We start from the raw sequence: 27655 nt of genomic DNA, 5'->3' as shown, positions 1-27655 counted from the left end.
AAGTTCTCCAGGTTCAGGCTTGTTGCATAGAGTAGGCTGTGGAGTTGGTCTTGGAATTGCCACAAAAATCCAATAATGGTACTAGCAGACACAGGGTAGCAGGAACCGTATGTGCTATTTATTAAGTACCTATGTCTAGATCCAGGTAGGTGTTTTTTACTTCCTGTTTCACTTGTTTCTCCTGCATGTTCTGCAGAGGACATGGAAGCTGAGATGAGAGAGGCAAATTTCTCAAGGTCTTCCATCTAGAAAGTGGTGGATTCCTCCAAGGTCTCTGTGACCCCAAGCCACTGCTCTTCCCACGAGACCTGACTGTCTTGATGAGGCTCCTTTGCCCTGGTCCCACCTGGCCATCTGGATCCCTCTGGATGAGAAGATGTCATGGCTCTTGGGCCAAGGGGCAGAAAGAAGGCAGCTACTTGAGCCTTCCCAGCCCCTTGAGGAGAGATGGCACTGTTACCCCCCCTGTGAGTCACTCTGAAACTGACAGTGCATCTGAAGGCCCAGGAGGACCTTGGCTATGACTTTCTCCAGATGTCAGCATCACCCTGCAGGAGCAGAAGGGCCCTGTGCTTCCTACTGGGCCCCAATGACATCCTCCTGGGTGGAGAGTGGATCATCCAGAGAGATGTCATGCAGGCAGCAGGAGGTCCTGACCCTGGTCCCCGTGTAGGAGGAGGCATTTCCAAATGGCTTTTCCTGAAGACGTGCTGCATGTGCAGAGAGCAGTGAGTATAAAAAATCCCTAGCAAAACCAGCTGGATTTGCCCTTAATTTAGGCAAGCACTGAGGCCTGCTGCTGGTCTTATTTCTGAGACGAGTTGCTGCAAAGGTGTCTGAGCATCAGAGGAGAGGGAGGCTGCTGTCCATGGGAACTCTGCCTGATGGGTAGCTTCGTCTTTGTCTACCTGACATAAAGGACTTGGGCTTGGTGGGAGGGGAGATGAGTATGAAGCTACCCTGGAATCCCCTCTAGCTTGGCACTGGTCGCTGACTATTCATGACGAGGGTTTCTACAACTACCACAAAGTGTTGGTGTAGCGCTGTTTGACAATATAAGGACAGAGGCTGGTTTCAGGTTGACTCTGATAGGGACTGGCTTGTTCTGCGGGTGTGTAGTCAGCCATGGCACGGGAAGAATGGGAGAGTAGAGAAAGGTGAAGGGCAGCTTCCTTTTCACTGGGTAGACGCTTGTTTCATGCAAAAGGTAGACTGGGTCCAGGAAATGACAACCTTATTCAGGACCAATCCCGTGAAGCCCTGGGATAGCTTCTCCTTCCTAATTAGCTAACATTAGTTGGACCACGCCGGGCTGCATACAATGAACAACTAACATTTGAGTCCCACGTGTGAGCAGCAGTGAACCTTGACATCATGGGGTGGTGTTCTTTTTCTGCCTTTAGAGGTGAGGAATCCATGCTGGGGTGTTGGGGGCTTTAAACTGGGTGAGCATGAGGCTGGATGCTGTGGAGTGTCACATCTACTGCCCCTAATCTGAGAAGGAATGATCTGTCCTGGCAGAGCAGTGTGACAGAGCCATGCGATCTTGGTTTGGTCTTGCCTTGTATTTGCTGGTTTGGATCTTTGGGTACATTTCTTTTCTGTCCTGTTGACATGGGCGGCTCCCGTTGTCTGGGCAGCCCAGCACACACCCCGACTCATAGCAGATATGTAGATCTGCTCTGTAAAGTGAGAGAATCAAATATTCCTGCTCACCCCCCTGGGCCTACCTTGTCGGGGCTTTGTTGGGGGGCTGCTAAAGCCAGAGCAGTCTGCCTTTGTTTCCTCCTCCATCTCAAGCCATCTTTTAATTATTATTACTCATATCTCCCTTTTCTTGCCTTTCCACAGGAGACTTTGCCATTGAGTTTAATAAACTTTAAAAACACAGCAGTTAGAAAAGTCCCTCTCTCTTCTTCCTCTGCTGGTGGGGAGGAAGCAGGGGCAAGCTTGAATAAGCCCAATCAGCAGCCGGGAGTGCCTCTCACCCTAGTCTGCCACCGAGTCACACTGAGAGGCTGGAGGGAGACAAGGCATTTTTCCGGGAATGATCACCACACCCTGAAAAGTCTTACAAAATCAGCCAGCGAGCAATTTACTAAAAATCTCCCTGGCCGCCAGCCTTCAGGGCTGCCACCGTAGGGGACTTCTCAGTGGGGCTTTGAGCAGGGCTTAATGGATGGCAGAGGGCAATTCCAGATGTCATCTCTTCCCCTGCACCTCTCTGGGCCCCATTTACTAGTTTTAATGACACGGAGTGTGGGTCTCCTTTCCCTCCAGGCCAGCAGGAACCTGGAGGAACCTCACGGCCAGGTATGAAGCAGCCTACTGCAGCTAATGACAGCCTCTCTCACATCAGGGCAGAAGGTCCCGGCTGTGCTCCAGGATTGCCAGTGTATGTGCAGGGAGGGAATAGGTGGCCCTAGCTCTGGCTAGGTATGAAAACCAGCAGTTGGGAACTGACCCCCATTAAAACGGTGGGTGACAACCCACTTCCTGGATCCCTAGTATTCCTGCAGCTCACAGGGAGAAACACCGCTTCCAGGTTTTTGAGAGGAAAGAAAATGAGGGAAGGCTACTTTTCCACTCCCCTCCCCCTCCCCCTCCCCTCCCCCTCCCCTCCCCCTCCCCCTCCCCCCAGGCCTTGTTCTGGCCTGAGAACATGGTTTAAATTATTCTAGTCACAGGCAGGCTATTCAAATAAAACAGAATTACAAACCACACGGGGCTTGTTGAGACAGTCAAGCTTCCAGGGTGTGTGAAAGGCAGGGGGAGGGGCGCAGACGGCCCCTGCTCCTCGCCTGCATCCTCTTTATTACCAGCAGCTGCAATGCTAGACACATCCAGGGTGTCTCAAAGCCAAGGAGGACTGAGCAGGTCTGACAACGCGCAAGCATATGAAAGCCACGGCAAGGTTCCCCTCCCCGGTGGCAACTTTAATTATTTGAACTGGAGCTCGGTGAAATAAAAATAAAACAAAATCAGAATACATTGTCAGGGGCTCCTCAGTTTCCTGCAGAGAATAGCGTGTGGGGAGGGGGAATAAAAAAAGAAAAAGAGACCTCACAATGCTCTCTCTGTTTGTGGCTGGGTGAGGCAAGAGGTCTTTAAATATTCATGCCCCATGTGCAATTGTGCAGAGAAAGGAAGGAGGCAGTGTCTGCTGCAGCCGGCTGGCCGGGCAGAGGTGGCAGCAGTGGCTGCAGGCAGCTGGAGGGAGGAGGTGGGAGCTGGCCTGCATCTGGAAAGCTTCAGAAGCTGGGGTGGACCCAAGGTGCACCCCGGCTGTGTCTGCTCTTCCAGCTTCTCATCTCTTCCGTCTCTGATCTATCATTTCTAGCCTGTTTTCAGGTTCATCTTTCTGAAAGTCGAGTTATGTCACACTATTTGGGGTCACATGTAGTGAAGGCAAACTCTCTGATGGACCCCAGAATGAATTTCAGCCATATTTGGCAAGCACACCTATGGGCCAGAAAAATCTCAAAAATCACAACCAAGTTACCAAGGGTTAGGATGGAAAATGCAGAGTCCCAGCTGCATTTAGTGGTGCCACTCAGGAGGTCCAGGGTGGGGCTTGAGAATCCTCATTTATCACACTTTTCAGGTGATGGCAGGTGGAGAAACATGCTTAATAGTGAGCTTGTTCCTGGAAATTCATTGATGACGACACCAGTTCTTCTATGAGAGCTCACCAATGATTGTGGGGTTTCATGGAGGAACATTTTGAGATATTCTGCCACACATTCATTTCCTGGAGATCAGGGCTCATCTGTTTTAGAGAAGATACTCCATGGTGGGCATCCACCCTAGCGCTCAGGTAGACCAGCTGCCAGTCCCTGCTCAGACCCTCATTAGGAACCTCTATCCTTGGCCCTATTTGGCATTCACTTTTCTGCACTCAAGCCACACAGCCAATGAAGACCCCTTGGAGGGCTGAGAAGGGGTCTGAGATAACCCCTCCCAGTCTCCGATAGTAATGCCACATCCATTTCCCTACCACTGGAGTTTGGCCAATTGAGAGAAGAAAATCAACTTCTTGCTTTGAATCAAATAAATGGTGGGGCTTATAAACCTGAAAATATATATTTCTACTTTGGTTATTTATTCATTTTTTTTCTAAAAACATTTCTCCCAACATTGGGAATTCAAAGGCCCATCAACATCAGACAAATGGCCTGAAAACTTGAATGTGAAATAATGTGAAGGTAAATATATATATATATAAATATGAATAATGTGAATGTGGGATGGACTCACTCCCTTCCCTTCATTTTACCTGCTGAGCCAAATTCTGGAAAAGGGCAGGAAACAGTAGAAATAGCCTAGAGCAAATTTGACCACAAGAAACATCAAGCAGACCAGTAAGAGAACATACCTGCTTCAGCTATTGATCAATGCAAAGGTTATTACAGAAGTGATGGAGTATCAGAAAAATATCACTTTTGCCTTGACATTTCTTTTTCTGAAATTAGGCTTATATTAAATCCAGTAAAGAATAAATTTTAAGACCAAATGCTTTTAAGGCTTCTCCTGTCCTCTCAGGTGGGCCAACCATCTGTCCCTGTTCAGATTTTCCCTTAAGAAGCCCTCCTTTCTAGGCACCTGCTCTGAAGCATCTGAGAAATACCAACAATGACTCGAATTCTACCATCTGCATCAGATAGCATGGTTTCTCAAATACAATTTGATTTAATGATTCCCTTTATTTCTGCCCAGACTTCTTCCAAAAAAGGATTTAAGGTGACTCAGAGACCCATAAAATGTAGTAAGATAACACAAACTAGAAAATGGTGAGGAAGATGGGGCAAATGTTGAGTTGTAAAATCATCAGGAGTGGGGCAGCGACAAACTACATTTCATAAAGTCCTATTTTACTTACTAAGGGGGAGCCTCAACTTTAATTTGACCATTCCTCTAATTGAAAAATTCATTTATACATCTTTTTCATTCTTATTTGTTTTCTGCCTGTGAGTCTTCATTTCCAAGCAAACTGGAGAGCTTGAATTTCATCTCAGAGAAGGGGAAGTCCTGTTGTCTGTGCCTCTGCTGGCCAGAGCCTCTCTCTCATCTCTGAGATTTCTACCAGCCAAAGGAGGGGAAGTGAAGCTACCAACTTCCATAATGTCCACAACTTGAATGGAAAAAATTGGTCAGAGGGGGTGGAGCTATTTTGCAAACCAAGTCAGATAGGGATTTTTTTCCTAGGTATCTCCCAAAAGAGGGCAATTGGCCGAGTCTGAGCTACATATTGGATTTCTATGATATGTGAGATGCAGGTGCCTTGGGGCAGCACAAAGAAGCCCCAGGCCTGCCCTCTGAGAGCTTGAAGTCTGATTTTTGGCTGATGCCCTCTTCTTTCTCCATTCTCTTTCTGAGTGTGTAGACAGGGTTCCAAGGCACTGTTGGCTAAACTATTGGAACACTCAATTTTGTGTCAGATACTCATCTCAGCCTTTAACATATATTAACCCATTTAATTCTTACCTCTTGGGGGCAAGCACTATCAAGTGTTTGTAGGTGAGGAAACTGAGGGAAGTCAATGAACTGCTCAACTGAAGTGTACAGCCAATCAGGATGGAACCTGTCTCATACTCAGGTCACTGATTCTGGAGTCTGTGAGCTTCATCACTGTGCCACGTTGGGGTCTTAAGTGCCTTTCTCGGCCTCTTGAGAATATGACCTTTGTATGTGAAGGAACATGACTCCAGGCCTCCGATCCTCAACAGAATGCCCCTGACATCTTAGAGAAATTTATGTAAATCAAACTTTGATGCTTCATAATTATAAGAGCTTGATATTTCTAAAAAAGGTTCAGTAGAAGTCTTCTGTAAATCATTGTTACCCTTCCCTGTTATGCCTTGGGAAATTTTTTCTGGGTTTGCTTAAATTAAGGTCCTACTGTGAATAGTTCAGTGCAGCTGAGTCTGGGCATTGAAGGTAAGATTCCCTGCAGATGGGGTTTAGCATGTTGTTGGATGCCACAGGCCTAAAACACAGCAAAATGGCTTTCTTGTCCTGCCAGGAAATCAACCAGCCTAGCCGTGCAGGCTCCTTTCTTAATTGTGTGGGTTCACCTGGAAGAGAGAACTAGAGGAATACCGAGACTTGCCTCACACGGAGAGTTCTTAATTGGCGCAGGAAAGGTAGCACTGGTCACGGTGGCACTCTCAGAAGTGGAGACATCAGTCGTGCTGAGCGACAGGGCGTGGCCTGGGGGAGAGAGGCAAAGAATCTCAAACACCATTTTCTTGAATCAAGGGGCCCAGGAAGTGCAAAATTAACAGACTATTCATTTCTTTTTAAACTAGCTTAGGAATGTCTTTGAGGACTTTGGTTTCTTACTTCAGGAAGCTCACTTGTTACTGTCAACGGCCCTAGCTCATGCAAAAACTTTCATTCCCAATTGTCTATGAGGACACAGCACCATATACCTGGTTACTACACTCCCAGTCCTCAGGACTTAGCCCAGGAGCAGCCCGACACTCCCCTTGACTGGCCAGACTTCCATTTTTCTTTATGACCTTCACTCTCTTCTCCTTGCTCTGGAACCCAAGTCATCCTGTGGCCCATGTCCTGTGGCCCATGTTCTGCCCAGGGAGACTCATTTCCTGTGTTTATTTCAGCACACTGACTGTGTAGAGCCATGCTGTCCACAGACCCTCTCTGATCCCATGCCCTGCTGGGAGACCATAAGCTGCTGACCCCACATGGTGGCAGGAAGAAAGTCTCTAAACCTCCTGGAACTGAAGGGCAGTTTGGAGGTATCAGTGCCATGGAGATGGGAGTCAGAGTGACCTCACAACATTTTAGGGGCCCGTGGAACACCAAGCATGGCTTTGGTCCTTCATTCCTACCTTTCAACATCTCGTCGCAAAGTCAATTGTTGAATTTTACCCAATAACAAATTCAGGTGGGCCCAGAGAAGTGACCAGGCCAGGCCAGAGATTTTAGCAAGCATGAGGCAGATTCAAGGAGCTGAGGTTATGTGACTGGGGAAAGAAAAGCTGTCACGTGGGTGGATATGTCACAATTGCTGTCTGCGAATATTTGAAGGCCTGCCAATCTGGAATAAGGGTAGTTTAATTCTGTGGGGCTCCCGGAGGGAAATTCACTTCCCATGAGTAGAATTCAGAGGTGGAGCTTCCCTGAGCCAGGGAAACCTGGTCTGTGATTCAGAGCTGTTAAACAATGGAATGGGTGCTCCAGGAGGCTGTGGGAGACTCGTCCCCAGTGGTATCCAACAAGGGCCAGGTGGTGATCTACTGTGGGTGCTGGAGGGGGAAGTGCCAAACCGGGAGCAGACCTGAAGCTCCCATCTGATCCGGGGCTCCCTTTCTCTTCTCTGCTCCTTCCACAGACAGGGTGCTGTGTGTGAGGCGGCTGGGAGAAGTAGGAACTCCTGCGCCTCCACATCTGGTTGAGGGGCCCCTACAGATCTCCCCCCATGGCTGCAGTAACTCAGCCTTCTTTCTGATGGGACCACTGTGACAGCATCCTGGCCCAAAGCCAGCTCACTCCAATGCAGGTAGCTCTGAAGCCGGAAAACAGAACTGTGTGGGCTCTGGGATCCTTCATGGTTGATCTGGATATTGTCCTCTCACATACTTTTTATTACTATTTCTTAAAATAATCCATAGGAGGTACGATCTTTGCTTGGAAAGAGAAGGGTTTTGGTAAGAGGGTCTCTAGTTCTAAAAAAGAGAAGGAAAATGTGGGGGAGGGGAGGAGGGAGTCCCCTCCCCTGCCAGTCCTATGCGGCACAGAGGTGGGCATCAGGGCCTGCCCAAGTGACCAGCTATAGGCCAAGGCTGGGCCATGGCTAGATAGCCTGGCCTTTCTAGCAAACTGATTGTGCAGAGCCATGCTGTCCACAGACCCTCTCTGATCCCATGCCCTGCTGGGGCTGTGTCTCTAAATCTGAAGCCAGCCTACTCAGGTGTGAGTGGCTGTCTCTTGGCTGTGTGGAGGTCAAGAAGGTGTGTGAGGAGGGTAACATAGGATTTGCCAGTTAAAGTCAGGGATGGGGATAAGGGGATGGCTATGGAGGCTGGGCCTCAGGGAATGAACCAGATGCAGGGGCACGGTTTCCAAGGCACAACCCTGGCAAATGACTCAAGGCCTGCTGTGCCTCAATCTTCTCAGTCATAGAGGGGGGGGCTATGGCTTTCTCTGCCTCTCAGGAAATTCGTATGCCTGACTCATGGTTGGACCTCAACAACTACTTGAAAAAAAAATGGATTATTATCGTTACTGCTATCTTTCAGTTTAATCCTTTACTAAAAGATCTCATTTTGAGTAACAAAAGGTGATATTGAGCTTGGCCAGATTTAATTGTTCTGCAGGAAGGAGGAGGGGATTGTGTGGGAGCATCCTCAGCAAGCTCTGGGCAGGCACCCTGGAGGGTGGGGTAGAGCTCTAAGTCTCTCATCAGTCCAGTGGACATTGGAATAGACATCAGGAGGGAGGGAAGAGAGGGGTACCTGGCTGGTCTTGGGACCGGGCGTCCTTTAGGGTCCTGACCTGCCACTGGGGCACATGGGGTGAGGGTGTGCCTTGGGTCCAGCCACAGAAGCCGTGCTCAAAGTTGCAGTAGAAACCAGCAGGGAGTTTACCTGTGGAGAGAGAAAGCACAGAGACACAGTCACTTCCAGGACTGCCAAAGGCAAAATATGCCAATGTCAAGCCAAATTAGCCAGGCATGACCAAATTCTCTTCATCAAGAACAGCTCCCCAGTCAGAATGCTGACTGCCTAATGATGCTGACTGTAATGAGGAGAAGGCTCAAGCCCCTGCTTGTGTATTTGCTGGTTCACAGTTTCCTGATTTTCGGAAAATAAAATAGTAATGATAACAATTCCACAGCATGGGTCACATCAGCCCAGTTTTTATATACAAGAAAGCAGAGGCTCTGAAACGTCAAAACACCTGAACAAGACTGGGCAGCTAGCAGGTAACACAGCTGGAATTGGAAGAGCACAGAATCCAGATTGGTAGCTTCTGGATTCTGTGCTTTTAATACGGATCCACTGTGAATGTTATCCCAGGAAAAGACAATGAACAGATCTCTAGAATACATTTCTTTCTTTCTTTCCTTCTTTCCTTCCCCTTCCCTCTCCCCTTCCCCTTCCCCTTCTCCTTCTCCTTCTTCATACTGGGGATTGAACTCAGGGGTGCTTAACCACTGAGCCACATCCCTATCCCTTTTTAAGTTTTATTTTGAGATAGGGTCTTGCTAAGTTGCCTAGGGCCTTGCTAAATTGCTGAGGCTGACTTTAAACTTGCAGTCCTCCTGCCTCAGCCTCCGCAGCTGCTGGGCTTATAGGAGTGTGCCACTGCACATGGCCAGAATACATCTCTAATGGCCGACACAATGACAAGAGCGCGTGTAGTCGGTAGTGCTAGCTGGGCTTGGTTTGGGTATCTCGAATCTCAAATAACCTCTGAGTGCTGAGACACACATTGTTCTAAACCTTCCACTTGCTTGCCTTATTTCCCTAGCAGTCAATTGAAGCCATACGACTAGTTCTAGGCCTTGAAGGGAGAGTGGTTCCTCTGGATGAAGCTGTGAAAAGCCCTTGTGTATAAACCTTCAGTTCCTCTCTTTCCCTGCCTCAGCAGCTGAGGAATCCTTATTTCTGAGAGTGCCACTAGGATGACAACAGAGCTTCCATCAGCCTGGGTCCCTGAGTGATCCTGTGGAGTGGAGATCCCTCCCACCCATCAATGGTTGGGTTCTGGAAATGTGACTGTAAGCCATTGCAGTTTGGTAATGGATCATTATTGCAGCATCACCTGGCCTCACAATCCCTAGTCCTGCAGCTTCTGTCTCATCTGCTGGCTCAGCAGGATGGGTCCACAATCCTCTCTACACCAGACTGAACTCAGGCCCATTAAAGAGACCATGGTCAGCTTTCTGGTCCATGATTCTTAGCCTCCCATGGAAGGAGGAGGAAAGGAGAAGAGGGTTAAAGAGAGCCCACGTTCTCCAGCTTCCTCTGAGAACAGCTCTGGAAACTCAGTGCTAGGAGCTACTGGGCCATTCCAGGCCCTTCCATGCTGTTCCAACAGCACCCAATGACTGCAGGCTACCTCCCCACGTGAGGGAAGGAGCTCTCTAGCAGAGACGCACAGCTTGCTCTGTCCTTCCTCTGTCTCAGCCTCTTGGCAGCCACAGGCTGACAAAGAGGGCCCTACCGCTTCCTGGCTATGACAGCACCTTAGTGAGTTATTCTCATTTCCCCTCGATTCTCTGTGCATTTCACAGAGGCAGCATTATAAATTAAAACAGGCCGTCACTGACTTTGAGCATCTCTTTCCATTTATACCCCCCTGAAGAAATCATTTCCCCCCATCCCACATGTTCCTCTGATTAAAAATCCAAAAGCTAAGGAGATCTTCCTGTTTTATTTTCTACTCCCCCCTCAAGGGATCCCACATGCACTTCTTCTGCATAAACCAACTGGTGTCGGGAAGTGACCTTCCACAGAGCGTCCTTCCCAAGGGGGCTTTAAAAACCAAAGACCACGATGGAAGGTTCTGGCAGGCGATGGGCGGGTGGGAGAAGGGGGCAGGATGAGCTGAGGTTGCAAACCTATCACTCCCTCCTGACCCTTCAGGAGCTGGAGGGAGAACGGAGCCTGACTTTTGGGTACCGGCACCACAGTTGCACTGGGATCTGGGTAGCCTTGCAGACTAGGGGTCATAGTGCCTACTGTGTGACCTTAGGACCGTCCCTTCCTGTTTTAGAGCCTGGAGTTCCTTACCTGTGAAATGGGGTAAGATTAGTGTCTGTTTCCCAGGACAGGTTTTAGGTCAAAATAAGGGAGTGTGGAAATACCTTGTAAACAGAGTTGTGCAAATATAAAATGGTGGTAGTATTCTTAATTATCATTCACGCCTGAGTGAGGGGCCCTCATCAGGGTAGGGCTCAGACACCACCTGGGGAGGGACAGACACACATCCCTTGGTGGCCTCTGGACAGGCCTCATCAAGGCTGCAGATGTGGCGGCTTTGCCATGTCTCCCACCAGGGCAGGAACGGGGAAAGCCGGGCATTCTCTGTCTTCTGGAAGCCCATCTTTGTCCTAGCTGGCCTAGGGGTCAGGGTAAGCTGGGAGTGGAAGCCCTATTTCTTTCTGGCTGATTGAATGAGGGCAGAGGGGGCAGGCAACACAGCAAGGCAGGTTCATGGACCCTTGATGTGGCAATTAAGACCCTGATGGGAGGAAGAGGAGCTGAGGATTCCCATGACCTCAAGCCCAGCAGGGCAGCCATGCTCAGCAAGAGGCCTGGGGAGGGGCGTCAAAACAAAGACCCCTGGTGGATTAGGCCCAGTTTGGGAAATCAATGCTGAGGCCAACGGCTCAGGGGAAGGTTGGCTCATAAAGTTGTGTCTAAAGGGTCATCTCATCCTTTTATTTTGGGGGGTACCAGGGATTGAACTCAGGGGCACTCAACCACTGAGCCCCAGCCCCAGCCCTATTTTGTATTTTATTTAGAGACAGAGTCTTACTGAGTTGCTTAGTGTCTCCCTTTTGCTGAGATTGGCTTTGAACGTGTGATCCTCCTGCCTCAGCTTCCCGAGCCTCTGGGATTATAGGCATAAGCCCAGTTTCAACTCATTCTTTGATGACCCTCTTCTCATTCATCCTGAGTACCTACTGAGTGCTTTGGTACATTGTAGGACTTCAATGTTTATTTATAGGATGAAATGGGAGGGGGGTGGATCTTTTAATCTCTTGTCACTCCAAATGGTGTCTGGGGACCTGCGTAGCTACTTGACCTGTGGAACGGTTAGAGGTGTGGAATCTGAGGTGCCACCCAGCCCACAGACTCAATTTGCATGTTAACAAGCGTTCCAGGCCATTCCCACGCACCACACCTTGACATCCAAGAAGCATTGCTCTTGCCCACCCCCTTCCTGGGTGGCAGCCGGTGTGTCACTGGCTGGATGGCAAGCCGGGCTGTGTGTGGGTCACTCAATCCCACAACATTTGGCAATGATGACACCTGATTCCACTCTAAGAGAGACGAATTGGTAGAGTCACAGAGACGTGACCTCAGCCACAACCGCAGGAGCTGCCAAGCATAAACGCCAGGCCAAATGACACTCCTTCTTTTCCTCTCTGTGTGACAACTGTGTTAACATTTTTGATAAATATGTGTTATACATTTCCTTGAAAATATGGAGTCATGGGAAAAATGCTGCAAGAAATACATCAAAATATTATGGTTATCTCTGAATGTCTGAGAGGGAAGATTATGGGCAATAGTTATTTTCTCCTGTGCACTTTTCTAGATTTCCCAAGTATTTTACCACCAGCATGTTTTATTTTACAATAAAGAAATAAACTTTTAAAAAACTGTTCTTGCCTGGCAGGAAGATCATCCCCACAAAACAGATGAGATTATTGAGTCCAAGGAGGGGCAGGACCTGTCTATAATAGCTGTGAGCTCTGGACTGTCAGGGAGGGAAGTGGGGATACCTGCCCCCTTTCCGGGGAACCACATGCCACTGAGGCTATTGGTTGGACACTCCAGGAATCCAGCAGACACCCTTCCATGGGTTACAGGGTCTGGGATGTCTCACTTGGATTTGGTAAAATTTTTAATTGAAAATGTTGACAAAGGTCTTATGTTCTAGACGAGAAAACTGAGACCTGGGTAGTGAAGGCTAATGGTCTGATCCTGACTTGCTCCTTCAGAGAAGGGAGACCTGGTAGCAGAGACCTGGACCTCTCTGACTTTTCCTGGTCCCTCTGTCCTGGATGAGTCTGTAGCTAGATTTAGTGCTTAGCGCTGCCAAATGCTGAGACTCATAGAACAGACGAGTCTCCGTGGTCCAGAGTGTGGGCTCTGGAGTCAGCCTGCGTCTGAGTCAGTGCTCAGCCTCTGGGTGAGTTTGGGCATGGACCGGCTTCCTTATCCCCAAGATGGGCGTGAGAGCATCGCCAGGGACTGCGGTGAGCATGAAATGAGTTAGCGTTCGGAGCAGCTCCCGGCCCATAGTAAACACTCCATAAATGTTAGCCGCATTATGATCGTTGTTATCCTCATGGGGATGGTGACCGGAATCAACAGTGTGACGGGGAAAAACAGCAAAGATGCCAGAGACCAGAGCGTGCACGTAAAGAAAGAGATATTCACAAGGAGTTCTGCCAAGAACACAGTGGGAAAAAGACTGGACTACCTCTCCTCCTAGCAACTGATTTCTGTAGCAAAGGAATTATTGGGGGGTGGGGGTGGGGACTGTCCAGGGTTGAGCTGTCACTCTGAAAGCTGGTCAGAACAGGTTTTCAAATGTGGTTGAAAAGGTCACTGAGCCCCAGGCTCTTGCACTCTGTACCCAAGTCAAGCTGTCTGAAGCTCAGAACTGGCCCTGGAAATTCATGATGGCAACTTCTGAAGTGGCGGGGAAATGCCCTGAGCTCACACTAATGGGCTGGATCCCGAAGGCTCAGTGCTCTAATCACAGCTCTGTCCTAGACATGCTGTGTGACCCTGAACAAATCCATTACCTTCTCTGTGCCTTCATTTTCCCATTTGTAAATCAGGGCATGGCCTGCCTGATCTGTTGGGAAGTGGGTATCAAAAAAAAAATTTTTTTTTTAAAGGCCATTGCAAAATCACACAGCTCAGAGGCACTGCTGGAATACTGTGGACACAAATTAACTAGAGAGGCTCAGACAGACTACTGCTGCAAGCATTGTGGGCTGGCCAGCCTGCATTTCAGGCCACATGTGTGGTAAAAACTCTGAGAAAGGCCAGGAGCAGAAACGTATGGGACAAACCAAGCACTTCCTGAAACTCTTCACTGAATTTTATCTAAAAATACACTGCAAAAGCAATTCTGTTACAATTGCAAAACTTCATTTGAAAGCTTCATATAAAAATGAGGTTTTTAAAATTGAAAAATGAATGTCTCTATGGCTTCAATTAAAGTGAGTATAATTGAAAACCCTTCCCCTGCAAGGAGTCCAGATGACTTGGGTGACACTGTTAAGATGTTAAAGCTATTTTGCAAACTTCTTCATAGGCCGGTGGTGTCTTAGGGTCTGAGTGTCTGAGAGGTAGGGCATTTGCTCCTGCCTGGGCCCAGGAATGAACATCAAAAACATTCTACACCTGCTTTGGGTTTTTAGAGCTTTGAGGACAGAAAACTCATACTTGTCCTGCTCCAGGATTTACCCCATTTCCTAGCTCAGCATAGGTGCTCTAGAAGCACTTGCAGTTTCTCTGGCTCTGCAGGAGTGACCTCGGGGGAAGCAGCTGCCAGGAGCCCTGTGTTCATGTAGAGTGAGTGCTGGCTGGGTCTCCACTCTGCTCCTAAATACCAGTGTGGCCACAACTCACTTTCCTTTTATACAGCTCAAATTTCCCAACTCATTCATTCATTCCTTTCAATCATCCAAGAGTCAGTGAGCACCTACACTGTACCAAGAATCATGAGGGATACTGGTGGGAAAGATGACCAGACCCAACTGCCCACAGAGAGACAATGGAACTCATCTCCATGAAACAGAAGGGATCCATGTTTACTAGAATGGCTAAAATAAAAGAACAGATAATAACAAGTGTTGGCAAGGAGGTGAAGAAACTGGAACCCTCATAAATTGCTGGTGGGCATGTGTGATGTTCAGCTGCCTTGGAAAAAGGTTGAAAAGTTTCTCAGATGTTCAATGCAGAGTTTAACCACATGACCCAGAAATTCTATTCCTAGGTATATGCCCAAGAGGACTGAAAACACCACGTCCATACAACAACTGTACGTGAACATTCACGGTAGCGTTATTCACAATGACCCCAAACTGGAAACCCAAATGCCAATGAACAAATGAATGGATAAGAAAAATGTGGTCTATCTCTCCAAGGCAACAGTATTGTTCAGCAAAAAGAAATGAAGAAACGATATATGCCACAACATGGATGAACATCAAAAAATGTTAAGTGAAAGAAATTCATCACAAAAGATCACATGGTGTATGTAGCCATTTGTATGAAATATTCACAATAGGCAAATCTATAGAAACAGAAAATGTTTGGTTGGTTAGGGCTAGTGGCAGGAATGTGGGAGGAAACTGGGGAGAGATGCAAGGGGCTCCTTTTTTGGAGTGTTAAAAGTGTTCTAAAGTTAGATTGTGGTAATGGTTGTACAGCCCAATAACCATAAATACTAAGGAATACTGAATTGCATATACACTTTAAAGGGGTGAGGTGTAGGTCTATGAACTTTATCTCAAAAGAGCTATTAATAAAAGTGAGGGAAATAATTATGAGTAGCAGGATATACTGAGTCGAGGGGAAAGGATCTGAAGGAAGAAGACCCTGTTGTATTTTGGGGGATGGTCAGAAGTTTTTTAAAATTGGTTCTTGAGGTGGTCTTGAAGAAGTGGGAGTGACTTGGGAGGGGACAGGATGCTTTGGGAAAGGGAGACCACAGGTACAAACCCAGGGAGGTGTGAGAGAGCTGAGAGATGGTTTGATGTGGCTGGATTGGGGGTGCACAGAGGATGAGGGGTTTGGGAATGGCAGGTGGCTGCTGACAGATGGGGCTGGGAGAGCCTGGGAAGTGGGCAGAGAGGGCTGCTAGTGTCACAGGACAGAGGGAGGGCTGATCTTGCGTGCTTTCTCTGGGCCTTAAGGATGCTGACAGCATAACTTAGAGGATCTTGTTTGATTTTTAATGGATGTAACCACAGGCCACAGAGCACCGTGAGTTTCCAGACCACACCTCATGGCTCCATCTCTGGAACACTCTGTGTGGCCAGGAGAGCAGTCACCAGTGTCACTGGATGTCAGGAAGGCTGTCCAAGCACACGTGCTTGGGGTGACAGGGACAGGAGAGGCACAGGGTGTGGGCCAGGGTGGGGCAGTCCCCCTCTACTCACTGCATAAGTGACCCTCGTCTTCTCCCTGGGCGCAGTCGTGGTGGAAGTCACAGGCCTGCCCGAGCTGGAGGACTGTCCCATTCCAACATGTGAAGGAACTCTGCAGGGCCATCTTGGAGCCTGGGGATGTTCCTGGAGAGCACACAGACACACATTCCTTGTCAGTTTGGGTGGCTCCAGGCACTGGCTGCCCTGAGAGAAGGCTGGAGGAGGGCCTGACCCTGCCCTGCCTTTCACAGCCCAAGGACGACTGTGTCACCTGCACCTCAACCTGGCCAGACCCAAGGTCAAGACCAGCAGGCTGAGAGCAAGTCAAAGCCCCTGACACATGCCCAAGCCTGCTGGGGATCTCCCAGCCCAGCAACGGTGAGTGGCTGGTGGTTGATGTTTGGCCCAGTTTCCCCAAACACTCTGGGGTCCGCAGACACATGGTTTTGTGTCATGTGCCAGATGGTCAGCCTCCAGGTGGCATCTCATCTGCACAGTCAGCTCTATCCTCAGGGTCAAATTCAGGGCACCAGCTGATGCCACCTATCTCTTCCCTGTCCTTGACCCCAGTGTGACTTTCTGAGTGAATTCTAGAGACATACACCACCTTACGTTGCGAAATGCAAAGAACACCCTGGTGAGAGTCGGACCCTCCGCCTGGACTGGCTCTTCCATGAATGTCTGTGTGAGGCTGACCAAGTCTCTTGTCTATCTGGCTTCTGTCTTTCTTCCAAAAGGAGGTATTTGGACTACATCGCTAAGATTTATTCCAATTCTGAAGTTCTTAGATAAATCATATTATCCATGAGGGAAAGGAGAGGAGGTGAGTTATAATGAACTTATTAGCAGTTATTAGCTTCTATGCTAAGCATGATGCATTAGGATAATTAATTAGCCTCTGACCACGTGAGTCGATGCAGGCCCCATAGATCCAGCCTATAGAGAGGAGCTGAGTCGATGGCTTTGTCTGAGCAGCACCAGGCAAAGGCCTTGCTGGTGTCTCCTGCTACCCAGCTCTCTGTTGACAGGGGGTCTGGAAGCCTCTGCCTTCCCTGGAGATGAGTGGGCAGAGCCCCCACCTTAGTTGATCTTCTAAGAAGGCTGCCTGACCTTCTGCCTTGTTTTCTAGCTCCATTGCCATGTTAGCTTGGGCCTCAACAATCACCTGGGCTGCAGGGTTATGTGATGGTCATGGGATGGTGCACCCTATAACGTGCTAGCCATCCAGGTCCAGCCCACAGGTTCCACCTGCGACAACCTTCGCACATTCTTCCCTACACTTGTTTGGCCTTGGCTCCATTCAGCCTGGCTCTGGAATTCATGGACAACTTTCCATATTTTCCATCAAGCTGACCAAGCCTCTGGCCCTTCACCGGCTCCAGCTGGGCCTGCGTAGAAGGCATCTCTCTGGAGTCAGCCCAAATAGGCCCAAACAGCTGCATCGGAATCCCCAGAACCTAAGATGAATATGAACGTTATGGTAAAAGGAACTCTGCCGAGGTGGGTAAGGCTTGTTAGGTGGAGAGATTCTCCTGGATTATTTGGGTGGGCCCAGTGGGGACACAAGGGTCCTCATCAGAGAGAGACAAGAGAGTGACAGTAAGAGGGAGAGGATGTCCCATTGGAAGCAGGAGCTTGGAGTCATGGGAGTAAGGGGCCATGAGTCACATGGGGCAGGAGGCCTAGAGAGGGAGGGACAGAGGGAGGGCTGAGAAGCGGGGAGAGGTAAGGACTTGGATTCTCCTTAGTGTCCCCAGAAGAACCAGCCCCACCCATCCTACAGTGAGCCTTTAGCCCAGTGAAACTGGGTTCAGACTTTTGCCCTCCTGAAGCATAAGAGAATAAATTTGTGTTGCAGTAAGCCATTAAGTTTGTGGTAGTTCTTTACAACGGCAATAGGAAATTAATACACCATCCAAACCCAACTCCAGCTGAAGTCACAGACTAAGGCAGCCGAGGTCCTGGTCAACTGAAGTCCATTGCAGCTTTAGATCAACTTCTTAGTTCCTTAGTGTGGTTTTGTGACTCGTTCTTTGTAGTTCTCTGATGTTGCTACATCTATGCTTCTCTTCTTTACAGGGAAGGAAAACTGCCACCCATCTGTCCCTGGGCCTTGAGATAACCTAAGACATGAACTAGTTTAGGAATGCTAAGTTCAGGGTTCTGCATAATGAAAACTCACTTTCCTTCTATCCTGAATACCCTCAGATAACACGCAGGATGAAAATACCGAGGGAAGGGCAGAAACAGACTTCTGCTCATTCAAAAAGCCAAGATGTTAAATTATAGCTTTAATTTTGTGGGTCAAAATGTTCCTCATTTCAGTTGGGTCCTACTGGAAGCTGGCAGGTAAAACGCTTCCCTAGTAAAATCTTGTTTGGGGGAAGCTCAGTCTCTTCTGATGGAGCAGAGGGGCTGCACTTTCCCCAGGTGCTGCCTATGGGGCTGTGCTAGGGTGCTATGGGGTATGTCCCAGGAATCAAAGGCACAACAGACCCAATACCTGCTGGCACTAAGTCTTGTAAGGACCAGGACAGGGAGACTTTATTATTTCGACTTTGTAGGAGAAAATGGGGAAGCTCAATGACATTGCATATCCTCTCTGCCCCTCTTTCAGGGCAAAGATATTGCTAGGTTTGTCGCCTTCCCCGCAGCTCATGCGGGGAACATATGTTAATGTTATTAAGAGGGTGGAAATTTAACCCACTAAGATTTAGAAGCAGGGCCTTTGGAAACTGGTTAGTTAGGTCATTGGGGTAGAGTTCCCATGTTTCAATCCTGCTTGCTTTTTGAAAAAAGGGAATGAGAGCAGATAGACACAGATACAGTGTGCTCCTGCCATGACCTGATGTAGCCGTGGGGAGCCCTTGCCAGAGTCTGGGCCATGCAGTTTGGACTTCCAGTTGTGAGCTAAATAAACTGTGACCAAATAAACCTCCTGTCTCTGTAAAGTAGTCTGCCTTCATTATTTCATTATAGAAATGAAAAACAGACTACGTTGTTTAGGATAATAAGAAAAGTTCTGCTTCACATTTGCTTGGTGATTTCATTTCCAAAGCACTTTCGCCACTTTTGTGATAATTAAACACAGGTAGGTCTTTATTATTCTCACTCCCAGGCCTACTTCAGAAAACGGCAATAGGAAGTTCATACACCATCTAACTCAAATTTAGCTGAAATCACAGACTAAAGCAGCTGAGAGCCTGGTCAATCAAAGTCCATTGCAGCTTTAGATCAAGCAAACTTCAAAACCTGTAAAGTCTCCCTCAACCAATGGGTCGTGTTGCATTCACCCCGGGCTTCCCACTGTACAGCTTCACAAACATATGAGCGTTTTCCACACTTATCATTCCCTGAGTAGGTCTTACAGTTCCTTTTCCTTCATTCTAAAAACATAAACCCATTGTCTAAAGTTTGGAAGTGGAGTAAAAAGAAACAAAAATATCCGCCAGAATCCAGCCACTCACAGACCACCATTTTTAACCTTGATTTATCTTTTTTTTTCTTTTTCCCATATCCACTTTTCAGTTGTAGTTAGACAAATACCCTATTTTATTTATTTATTTTTATGTGGTGCTGAGGATCGAACCCAGTGCTCCACCACTAAGCCACACCCAAGCCCATAACCTTGATTTATTTTTAATTTATTTTTTTCCTGCCTATGGTTTAAAAGTGTATACAGTCATGTCATATGTATATAAGGCCTTGAGATAATTAAGGTTATATCACGAGCTTTTCCAAGGGCTTAAAAATTCCCTCTATGAATTCCTTTGAATGGCTACAATCCGGTGTGGGATATGCACCATCATTATTTAAGCATTATTTAATGATTGGGCTGCTAGTCTGTTTATAATACCACTTTGAAGAATATCTTTGAGCATAAACCTTTGCCTGCATTTCAGATTATTTTCATAGGATAGATTCCCAGAGGTGGAATTACTGAATCAAAAGGTATAAACATTTTAAAGGCTCTTGATACATATTGCCAAATTGCTTTCTAGAAGTTAATCCAATTTACACTCTTCACCAGCTGTGTTCACATAGGCACGTCCTTCCTGCTTCATCCTGGCCAGCCTCGAGTGTTACCATAATTTTAATTTTTTTACTGAAGGTATCTTCCTGATGTTTTATTTTGAATTTCTTTGATAGTGAGGTTAATTTTTTTTTCACATTACCAGCATTTTTGTTTATTTCCCTAACTTTGGTTTTTAGGAAAACCACTGTTTGTGCCCATTTATTTATTAGCCTCTTCTCCTTAAACTCTCCTCCTCCTTCCCATCCTCCTCCTCCTTCTTGATTACAGTACTTGGGGGGTAGAATCCAGGGCCTCATTCATGGTAGACAAATGCTCTCCCACTGAGACCCCCCCTAGTCCCTTTATGTTTCATATTGAGTGGCAGGAGATCATTAATAAGGAGGTAAAAGTATATCTGATATGTGTGACATAGCTTTTATTTGTTTGTAGTTCATGTGTATTTTCATTCTGCTTATAATGCACTTTAGATAAGGGTGTTTACAATTTTTATGTAATCTGAACCTCTCCAGATTTTCCTTGTTGATTCCTCTTTTCCTTTTCCTCCCTGCCCTTACCCACCTTCCCGTTACTGATTTCTAGATACTTTGTTCCCTGAGGGATTATACAGTCACCATTGACTGTTTTGGGGTTGCCCACCTCTGGGGGTGCCTTCTCACAGCTCCTCACCTCTCAGCAATGGAGGTGTGGATCTTCCCACCTCACCTGTGTTCTCCCATTGTCCCTCTCCATGGACAGTCCTTGGATATCTGTATCATGTTGCTTCTTGCATTTAACATGGTGGGCAGTTGGCCTAGTATTATGACTAGCTGTTTGTATGCTTGCCTTCCTCACCAAACCACAAATGACTCCAAGAGAGGTGTCAAGTTTTATCTTTAGGGTCCATAACCAGTGCCTGGTATATAGGTCTCCCTATCTTGATATTTGGGAATTGAGCTTGATATTTGGAATTGATAAAGGCCTGTAGTGGTCACACTGGCTTGCTGAGGGATTGGTGAGAGCCCACAGATTTTTGAGCTTTGTTCCTTGTCCTTTGTGCTGTGTCTGTGGAGGTCATCCAAGAGATGGGTGTCCTCAGGAGTGTGGATGAGGGGGGGTATGCAGAAGAGCAGGAAGTCAGTATCCCTGCCCTTCACCCACAAGCCTCTGCAAAGAGGGGGCCCAGTAGTTATTCTTTCACCCTCTGGGGGCCCTGGATGTTATTCTTCTTCCTGGGCTAAGGCACAGCAGTAGCCTAGAGAAACTGTCTCTTTGAGCCCTGCTTCCACAAACTCTCCATCTCCTTCCCCAGCTGGAGAATTCCAGGCTCCTGGCAATCTCCTGCACACCCAGGGAGCTTTATGCTTATGAGATATTCAATTAGATGGACGCTGGGTACTCTGATCTCTAGTGCCAGCCCAAACTCAGAACTAATGGGGCGCAACAAAAACAAACACTCTGTCTCCTCAAGTTCTTTTTGTTATGGGCCCATAAATTCTAAGGAGGAAAGCACCGTTGGTGAATGGTTTTAATCAAGGGCCTGAGCTTCCTAAGCACCATCCTCTCTGTGGTTGTGAAACGATTTGTTCTGGCCTGTAGAGCAGGGTACCTGGGGTCCTGGGTAGTTGTATCCCACTTCTGAGTGCCCCCTTCAGGGGCTTGGATGTGAACATGCACTCCTTATGTTTTAGTCAGCTTTTTTGCCTCTGTGAGCAATTTTAGAGGAGGAAAAATTTATTTTGGCTTTCAGTTTCAGAGATCTCAGTCAGTTGATGACTGGCTCCATTGCTCTGGGTCTGAGATGAGGCAGAACATCATGATGGAAGGGTGTGGAGGAGGAAAACAGCTCAGAACATGGCAACAGGAGGCAGAGGGACACCAGGGACAAAATATAAAACCCAAAGGCAGGCCTCAGTGATCTGTCTCCTCCAGCCACACACACCTTACCTGCCTGTGGTTACCACCCAGGTAATCCCTATCAGTGGATTAATCCACTTCCTGGGTTACAATAATGTGTTTTCCTAATTCTACCTTGTTTGAACCTCATAAAAACCCAGCAGAACAGTTAATATTCCCACTTGACTAATCAGAAGACTAAAGAAAGATTCAAGAACCTAAGCAATCTACATTGCTTCCAACAGTAAGACACCATGATACGTAACCAGTCACTTACTGGGTGCTTTACCTGAGGTCTCTCAGCTATTAAAGCACCGTGAGGTCCCAGAATATGGTCAGATGATCCCAGGGTGGGATCCTTCCTACAACTCAGATTAGTCTTCCAGGAGCAGTGACCTGACACCTGTGAGAGTCTCCTGGGAAGTGAGAAACACTGTTGATGTTCACCTTCTACCTGGACCATTGGCATGGGTATCTCTGGAGGAGAGGCCCTTGACACTGGTGTTTTTAAATGCTCCCATGGCACTTTTCAGGCATGCATGGTTAAGTACCACTTCCTTGGAAGGCTGGAGAAATCTGCAGCTGAGCGGCAGTGTATCTTGGGCAGATCCTTCACCTCTACCTACCACACCAGTGGTCCAGTGAGGGTGCTGACCTCAACTCCTATCTCCAAGACCCATTCCGTCTCTGATGTCTTGATTCTAGGGTTCTGGACAACAGTTATTTGTGGCTATTTGTTTATGAGGTGGATTTGATGTAGTTAGTGCCAGCTTGATTAATGCTGACTGTAGTTGGTGACACTCCCATGAAGCCTTCTGCCTCCTTATGCATCTTTACTAAGCCATTCACTTCACTAAGCCAGCAAACATTGGCCTTTCTTGTCTCAGTCATCTGTCATTTGCAACCTGGAACACCTCTCCCCAAACTGCATGGCACATTTGTTTGCCCATTTATCTTCTCTGTGAATGCAGTAGAAATTAGTGCAGATTTGCATCAGTGACACGTCTAACCCAGGTCAGGTTCATGAATTGCTGTTCTACACCATGGGTGACTTATTGGAGTCATTTTCTGGGAATGACTACTTTTCCCAATCTGTGCATTCAAAATAGACACCCCCACATACACCCCTCCCTTGACCATGTCTTGGAGATATGATGCTACAAAATCTACAGAATGCTCCTAACTCAAATTTCTTTTTTAAACGAATGTCAAATTTTAGGGCACTTAATTAATTTTTAATTAAGGTGATTTATGTGGCATTTTAAAAAAGGCACATTTGTCTCAGTTTTCTGGCCATCTCCCACCTGCCTGCTCTTGCTTAACTGATGACACTCATTAAGAGTGGAGGGTTACTGATGCTGCTTCTGTAAGAAGGGGGTCTTGCTCTTAAATTACAGTGAAGAGGAGACTTGAGTGGAGGAGTCTTACACTCAGAAGATGCAGAGTCAGGCCTGGGGATGGAGCTGGAGCTGTGGGGCTGGGCTGGGCTTCTGCCTGCCAGATGGAAACTTAATATTTTCTGGGACTAGGAGAATCAGGTGCTCAAGGATAAACAAGTCCAGAGCCATGAAATGGATGGTGACATGACAAGGATGTAGTCAAATTGTGTGTACAGGCTAACAGTTGCGGCTCTCTTGCTGACGTTAATGGGGGTGTTGGAAGGCCTGCAAACTGTGTAAATTAAGCCTGGCAGGGACCAGTTCTGCAGAGGGCTTTGGGCCTCATAAATTATACTGTGTACAACCTCATTAAAGAACTGGCATCTTGGGTTTCGACTCAAAATGTCAATCAGCCAGGAAAAGGCCTGGCTATGGATGCTCACCATCAGGCTAGGGAAGAAAGCACTTTTCTGGGATGTGGGAGAGCTGATCCAGGCCCAGCCTTTCCACTAGCTCTCTGGGACTGTGAGCCAGTCTTTTCCCCTCTGGGCCTTAATTTCCTGACCCTCTAAAGCCATTCATCCACATTTAGCATGGGCTGAGGCTATTGCACTGGTGGTATGCCCTCAGACCCCCAACTCAGGAGCATGCAGGAGCTCGGGGGTCCCATTTCTTTGTGGGCCCCACTGCAGACCAACAGAAGCAGCATGTCTGGGAAGGTGGCCCTGAACCAGCATGTTCCACATATTCTCTAGGTGATAACTAAATACACCAAAATCTGAGAACCTCCAGTGTTGGAGAAATGCATCTTTAGTTCCTCTCAGAGGAATCCCAGGCCTTCCACCACCCCCCGCTGACCTGTGCTTTCACTATGCTGAGCTCCTCCAAGGCCCAATGTTCTGTTCTTTTCACACCCAGATTGCATTTCTGAGATGGCTCCAGCAGGCCCAAGGTCCACTCTGTCCAGTGTGTGTTGATGAGATCCCTAAGGGGTAGAGAAAATCACCCTAGGCTCCGGTCTTCCTCTTCTACTTGTTGGAGGGGTGAACTCAGCTTGACCCTGATTCACGGTTTTCCTTTCTCTAAAGGAGGAATGCCATCTAACTTACAGGATTCTGGTGAGGAGACCTATGAAGTCATGTATATACAAAATAGTATGTGGATTCTAATTCTGAACTTTGGAGACTATTCCAAGGACTTCAGGAGAATTAACATAAAGGATGGGTGGGAAGGGGTCAGCAAGGGGCTGGACAGGCTGAATCTTGGGAACAGACAGAAGCTTGGGACATCCCTCACATCACAGGGTGGAGCCGAGGCTCCACGGGGCCAGATCCTGTCAGCAAAACAATAATGGAAACAGACCCAAAATCTTTTCCAGAACAAATAATAGCTGTGAAAAATAACATATGCAAGATGAAATTTCAGCCTCATTTGTCTCTGGAGTCACTTCACCATCAGAACTAGGTTTCTGAACCCAGCTCTGTCGGGGTCTAGTCCTACCATAAACCTCTGCTGGTTTCCACAGCATTCATCCAAGTTGGGTGGCCCGCTTTGCTAGGTCATGTCCCTTTGATCTTTAACTAAACACCATGACTGGCAGCCTCTCACACCCTTTGTAGCCTGGCCCGGCCATCTCGTCATCCCATCTACCTTAGACACCCCTTTCCCACTTGCCCTCTCTTCTCCCTGAAGGAAGCCAGGTGTCTCCCCGTGGGGTGTTCTGGAAATAGCTATGTACCTTTCCCCTGCACCTTTTCACCTCACTCTCTTGGTCATTGATGTCTGTGCTGCTAACTTCTCCACTACATCCCTGAGGCAGCGGTCGCCTTACTTACTTGATTTCCTGGAGAGTTTCTGGCACATGGCAAGTGTGTCCCATACGTCAGAGGACGACAAAAGAGATCACCGAGAGTCCAAGTAGAAGGATGTCACGAGGTGGAGTTTCCTTGCCTTCCACTAGGGATTTCTGATTCCTTTGGGTTGCCCCAAAGAAATTCTACCCACCTTCTCCCTTCCCCTCAACCCAATTCAATCTTTGGTTTATTGAACAGCTTTTTTTTTTTCTTTTTCAGAACTTCGGACATACGCCTGGCACTGGAGTGAGAGGGGTGAAGGGAGAAAAACACGAGTGACCGTTCAGTGGGGTGGTCACATGAGTCATCTCCACAGCAGACAGGACATGGGAAAAACCTGCCGTGGGAAAGGCTGGGGAGGAGCTGGGGGTGGGAAAGGGTGTTGTGTCCTAGAAACAGAGCAAAGGCCAGGATGGTTCAGGGGAGTCCCGGGGGGTCATGAGGGGCGACGGCAGGGGTGGGCAGAGGTCCAGCCAGCTGGGAACCATTGGTGAACTACATGGGTTTTACTTAAGGAGTTTAAACAGGAGACTGAAGATATTTGAATTTGATGAGTCTTTAAATAGATTACTCTGAGTGATTCAGGCAGAATGTCCTGGAGAGGGCAGTCCCAGTGGGGACACCAGCTGACCGCTGCGATTGGGACTGTAATCAAGCAAGTCATGGAGGTGGCTTGGGTGAGGCTGGTGACCTGGAGTTGAAGGGAAGGGAGTGGACGTGAGTGGACATTTTGGGGGGATCCTGATGGGAGTGGCTGATGGCCTAGAGGTGAGGGTGAGTGAGGGGGCAGAACCAGGGCTGCGGGCGGACATGAAAGAGCCCCCGAGGCCTTGTTTCAAAATTCCATTTCCTTGGCCTGAGTCAGTCTCCCTGTGCGTTCACTAGAACACCCCGATTCCTGGAGGCCATCCCAGGGAGGCAGAGTGAGTCTCGTTTTCATGGCTGAACTCTCTGAAGAAATTAAAAAATTTTCTTATTCCTTTGTAGCCTCAAAAGTCTCTTTATTTAGTTGCCTGGTCTTTTCCCTAAGGTTTCCCTCTTCAACATTTATCTTCATTGCTCTTGCTGAAAAGACATACCAATAATTTTATTTTTAATATTATAAATGACCCTTGTGTACAGTCTACCATCCATCTCCCTGAAAAATGGTGATATTTAACCACTCTGTGCCACAGCTCCCCATAAAACATGTCATTTTCTTCTCTTGTTTGTTCAGTAAACAATGAGCAATTCCAGTTGTACCTTGGAGAATTAATACTAATCACAAACAATTACAGCTACAACTCAGACTGCCGCGGAAACCAGGCTTGAGGTGGCGCAGAGCAGAAGCCTGCTTGGCACGCGAGAGCCAAGGCCAGTGGGGATCGTTCTGCTGGAGCAATAAGACAGGGCCACCCGGATCATGGGATGTGGCCTCTAGGTACCTCCAATTAAGGGAACAGGTAACTGAGCTCCCTTCAAGGTAGACAGGAGGCTGCCTCCATGGGCTCCACCTATGATAGCCATGGCGGACGGGCTGGCTCGTGCCGAGGAGACAGCCAGTGGGTGCTGACGCAGATATTAACCATGATAGTAACAATGACACCCGCACCATTTACTGAGGGCTTATGAGGTCCTGCACTAGGATTTATGTACATTATTTTATTTAGCTCTTACAGAAACTATAGAAAGTCGTTGTTGTTATTATCTCCTTTTTCTGAGAAGGAAACTGGGATTCAAAGATTTGAAGAGTCATTCCCAAGGTGATAAGAGTATCGGCAGGGCAGAATTTTTATGTCTGCCTGATTCAGAAGCTCATGCTCATAATCAATAGTCTAGAACCATTAGGGTGAGAAAGACCATTTTAGAAGCCCCAGGAATAAACAAGAGGGAGGGTTGTGTATTTTGAACCAGAGGAGTTGCCAGAGAGAGTGAGTCCCACAGGCTAAAGACAGGCCTAGGCTAGCAAGCTGGCCATTTCAGGGACCCAAAGAGAATGAGACTGTGGGGTGAGGCTATCTGGGATTCTGGAGTAGGATTCTAATTTCTCAAAGGGCTGGTAAATGTAGGGGAATGGTGTACCAGGTAGGTATTAAGACAAAGTCCAGGCACAGAGGATTAAAATAGGATCTGAAAACTAGAGCTAATAGTTTGTCCCCAGGGACAAGGCAAAATCTTATTGCCATCAGAGATCATCAGGGTCAAAGGAGGTAATTACAGAAAATTACTTTGTAAACTACCTGCTGCTAGAAAGTGATTAAGATCTTATTTGTAATATTATCCATCGACATTCATACAGTATCTCAATAAACCAATAAGAAGCTCACACCCTCACCTCCTTGTCTTTACTGAAATATTCCCTTCTCAGTGATGCTTTCCCTGTGACTTCATCAAAGAATCTCTGTTCTGTCTCCACCTGTAAGTGCAGACCCGCATACCTCCCTTCCTTGCCATGTTGTTTCTTCTTGCTAGTTATAATGAGTTCTTTGCTTTCCTTATTAATTTTGCTGGGATCTTTCTCCTCGACTAGCGTGCAGGGGATAGAGAGCTGAGCAAGTGTTTTCACTGCTGAGCCTCAATGCCTGGCACTCGGGGTGGGGGTCTCTCAGTAATAAGTTTGTCGCAAGAATACATGAACCATGCTCTTTGATAAATACTTTAG

General features: G+C 47.6%; 1 protein-coding gene and 1 long non-coding RNA gene across 3 annotated transcripts in view; one reads left to right on the top strand and one right to left on the bottom strand.

The window, feature by feature from the left end:
• LOC144369412 (uncharacterized) overlaps positions 1-25993 on the top strand; it is a 56398-nt gene extending 30405 nt beyond the window's left edge. Inside the window, exon 3 of the long non-coding RNA XR_013429130.1 lies at positions 25234-25993. This is a non-coding gene — a long non-coding RNA (uncharacterized LOC144369412). The remainder of the gene's footprint in view (positions 1-25233) is intronic.
• Positions 1-27655, bottom strand: part of Alk (ALK receptor tyrosine kinase) — a 651421-nt gene that overhangs the window by 100815 nt on the left and 522951 nt on the right. For both annotated transcript variants that reach the window (XR_013429124.1, XM_040271529.2), the window contains exons 6-8: positions 15887-16018; positions 8481-8612; positions 6110-6210 (exon numbers count right to left, since the gene is read on the bottom strand). Coding sequence is in view for 1 of the 2 variants with exons in the window: in XM_040271529.2 (XP_040127463.2) it covers positions 6110-6210; positions 8481-8612; positions 15887-16018 (365 nt within the window). In the remaining variant the exon portion in view is untranslated. The remainder of the gene's footprint in view (positions 1-6109; positions 6211-8480; positions 8613-15886; positions 16019-27655) is intronic.

Source organism: Ictidomys tridecemlineatus, chromosome 12 (assembly GCF_052094955.1).
Source record: "Ictidomys tridecemlineatus isolate mIctTri1 chromosome 12, mIctTri1.hap1, whole genome shotgun sequence".
Taxonomy (NCBI): Eukaryota; Metazoa; Chordata; class Mammalia; order Rodentia; family Sciuridae; genus Ictidomys; species Ictidomys tridecemlineatus.
Note: the sequence above shows the minus strand (reverse complement) of the source record. Positions and strands in the feature narration are given on the sequence as shown.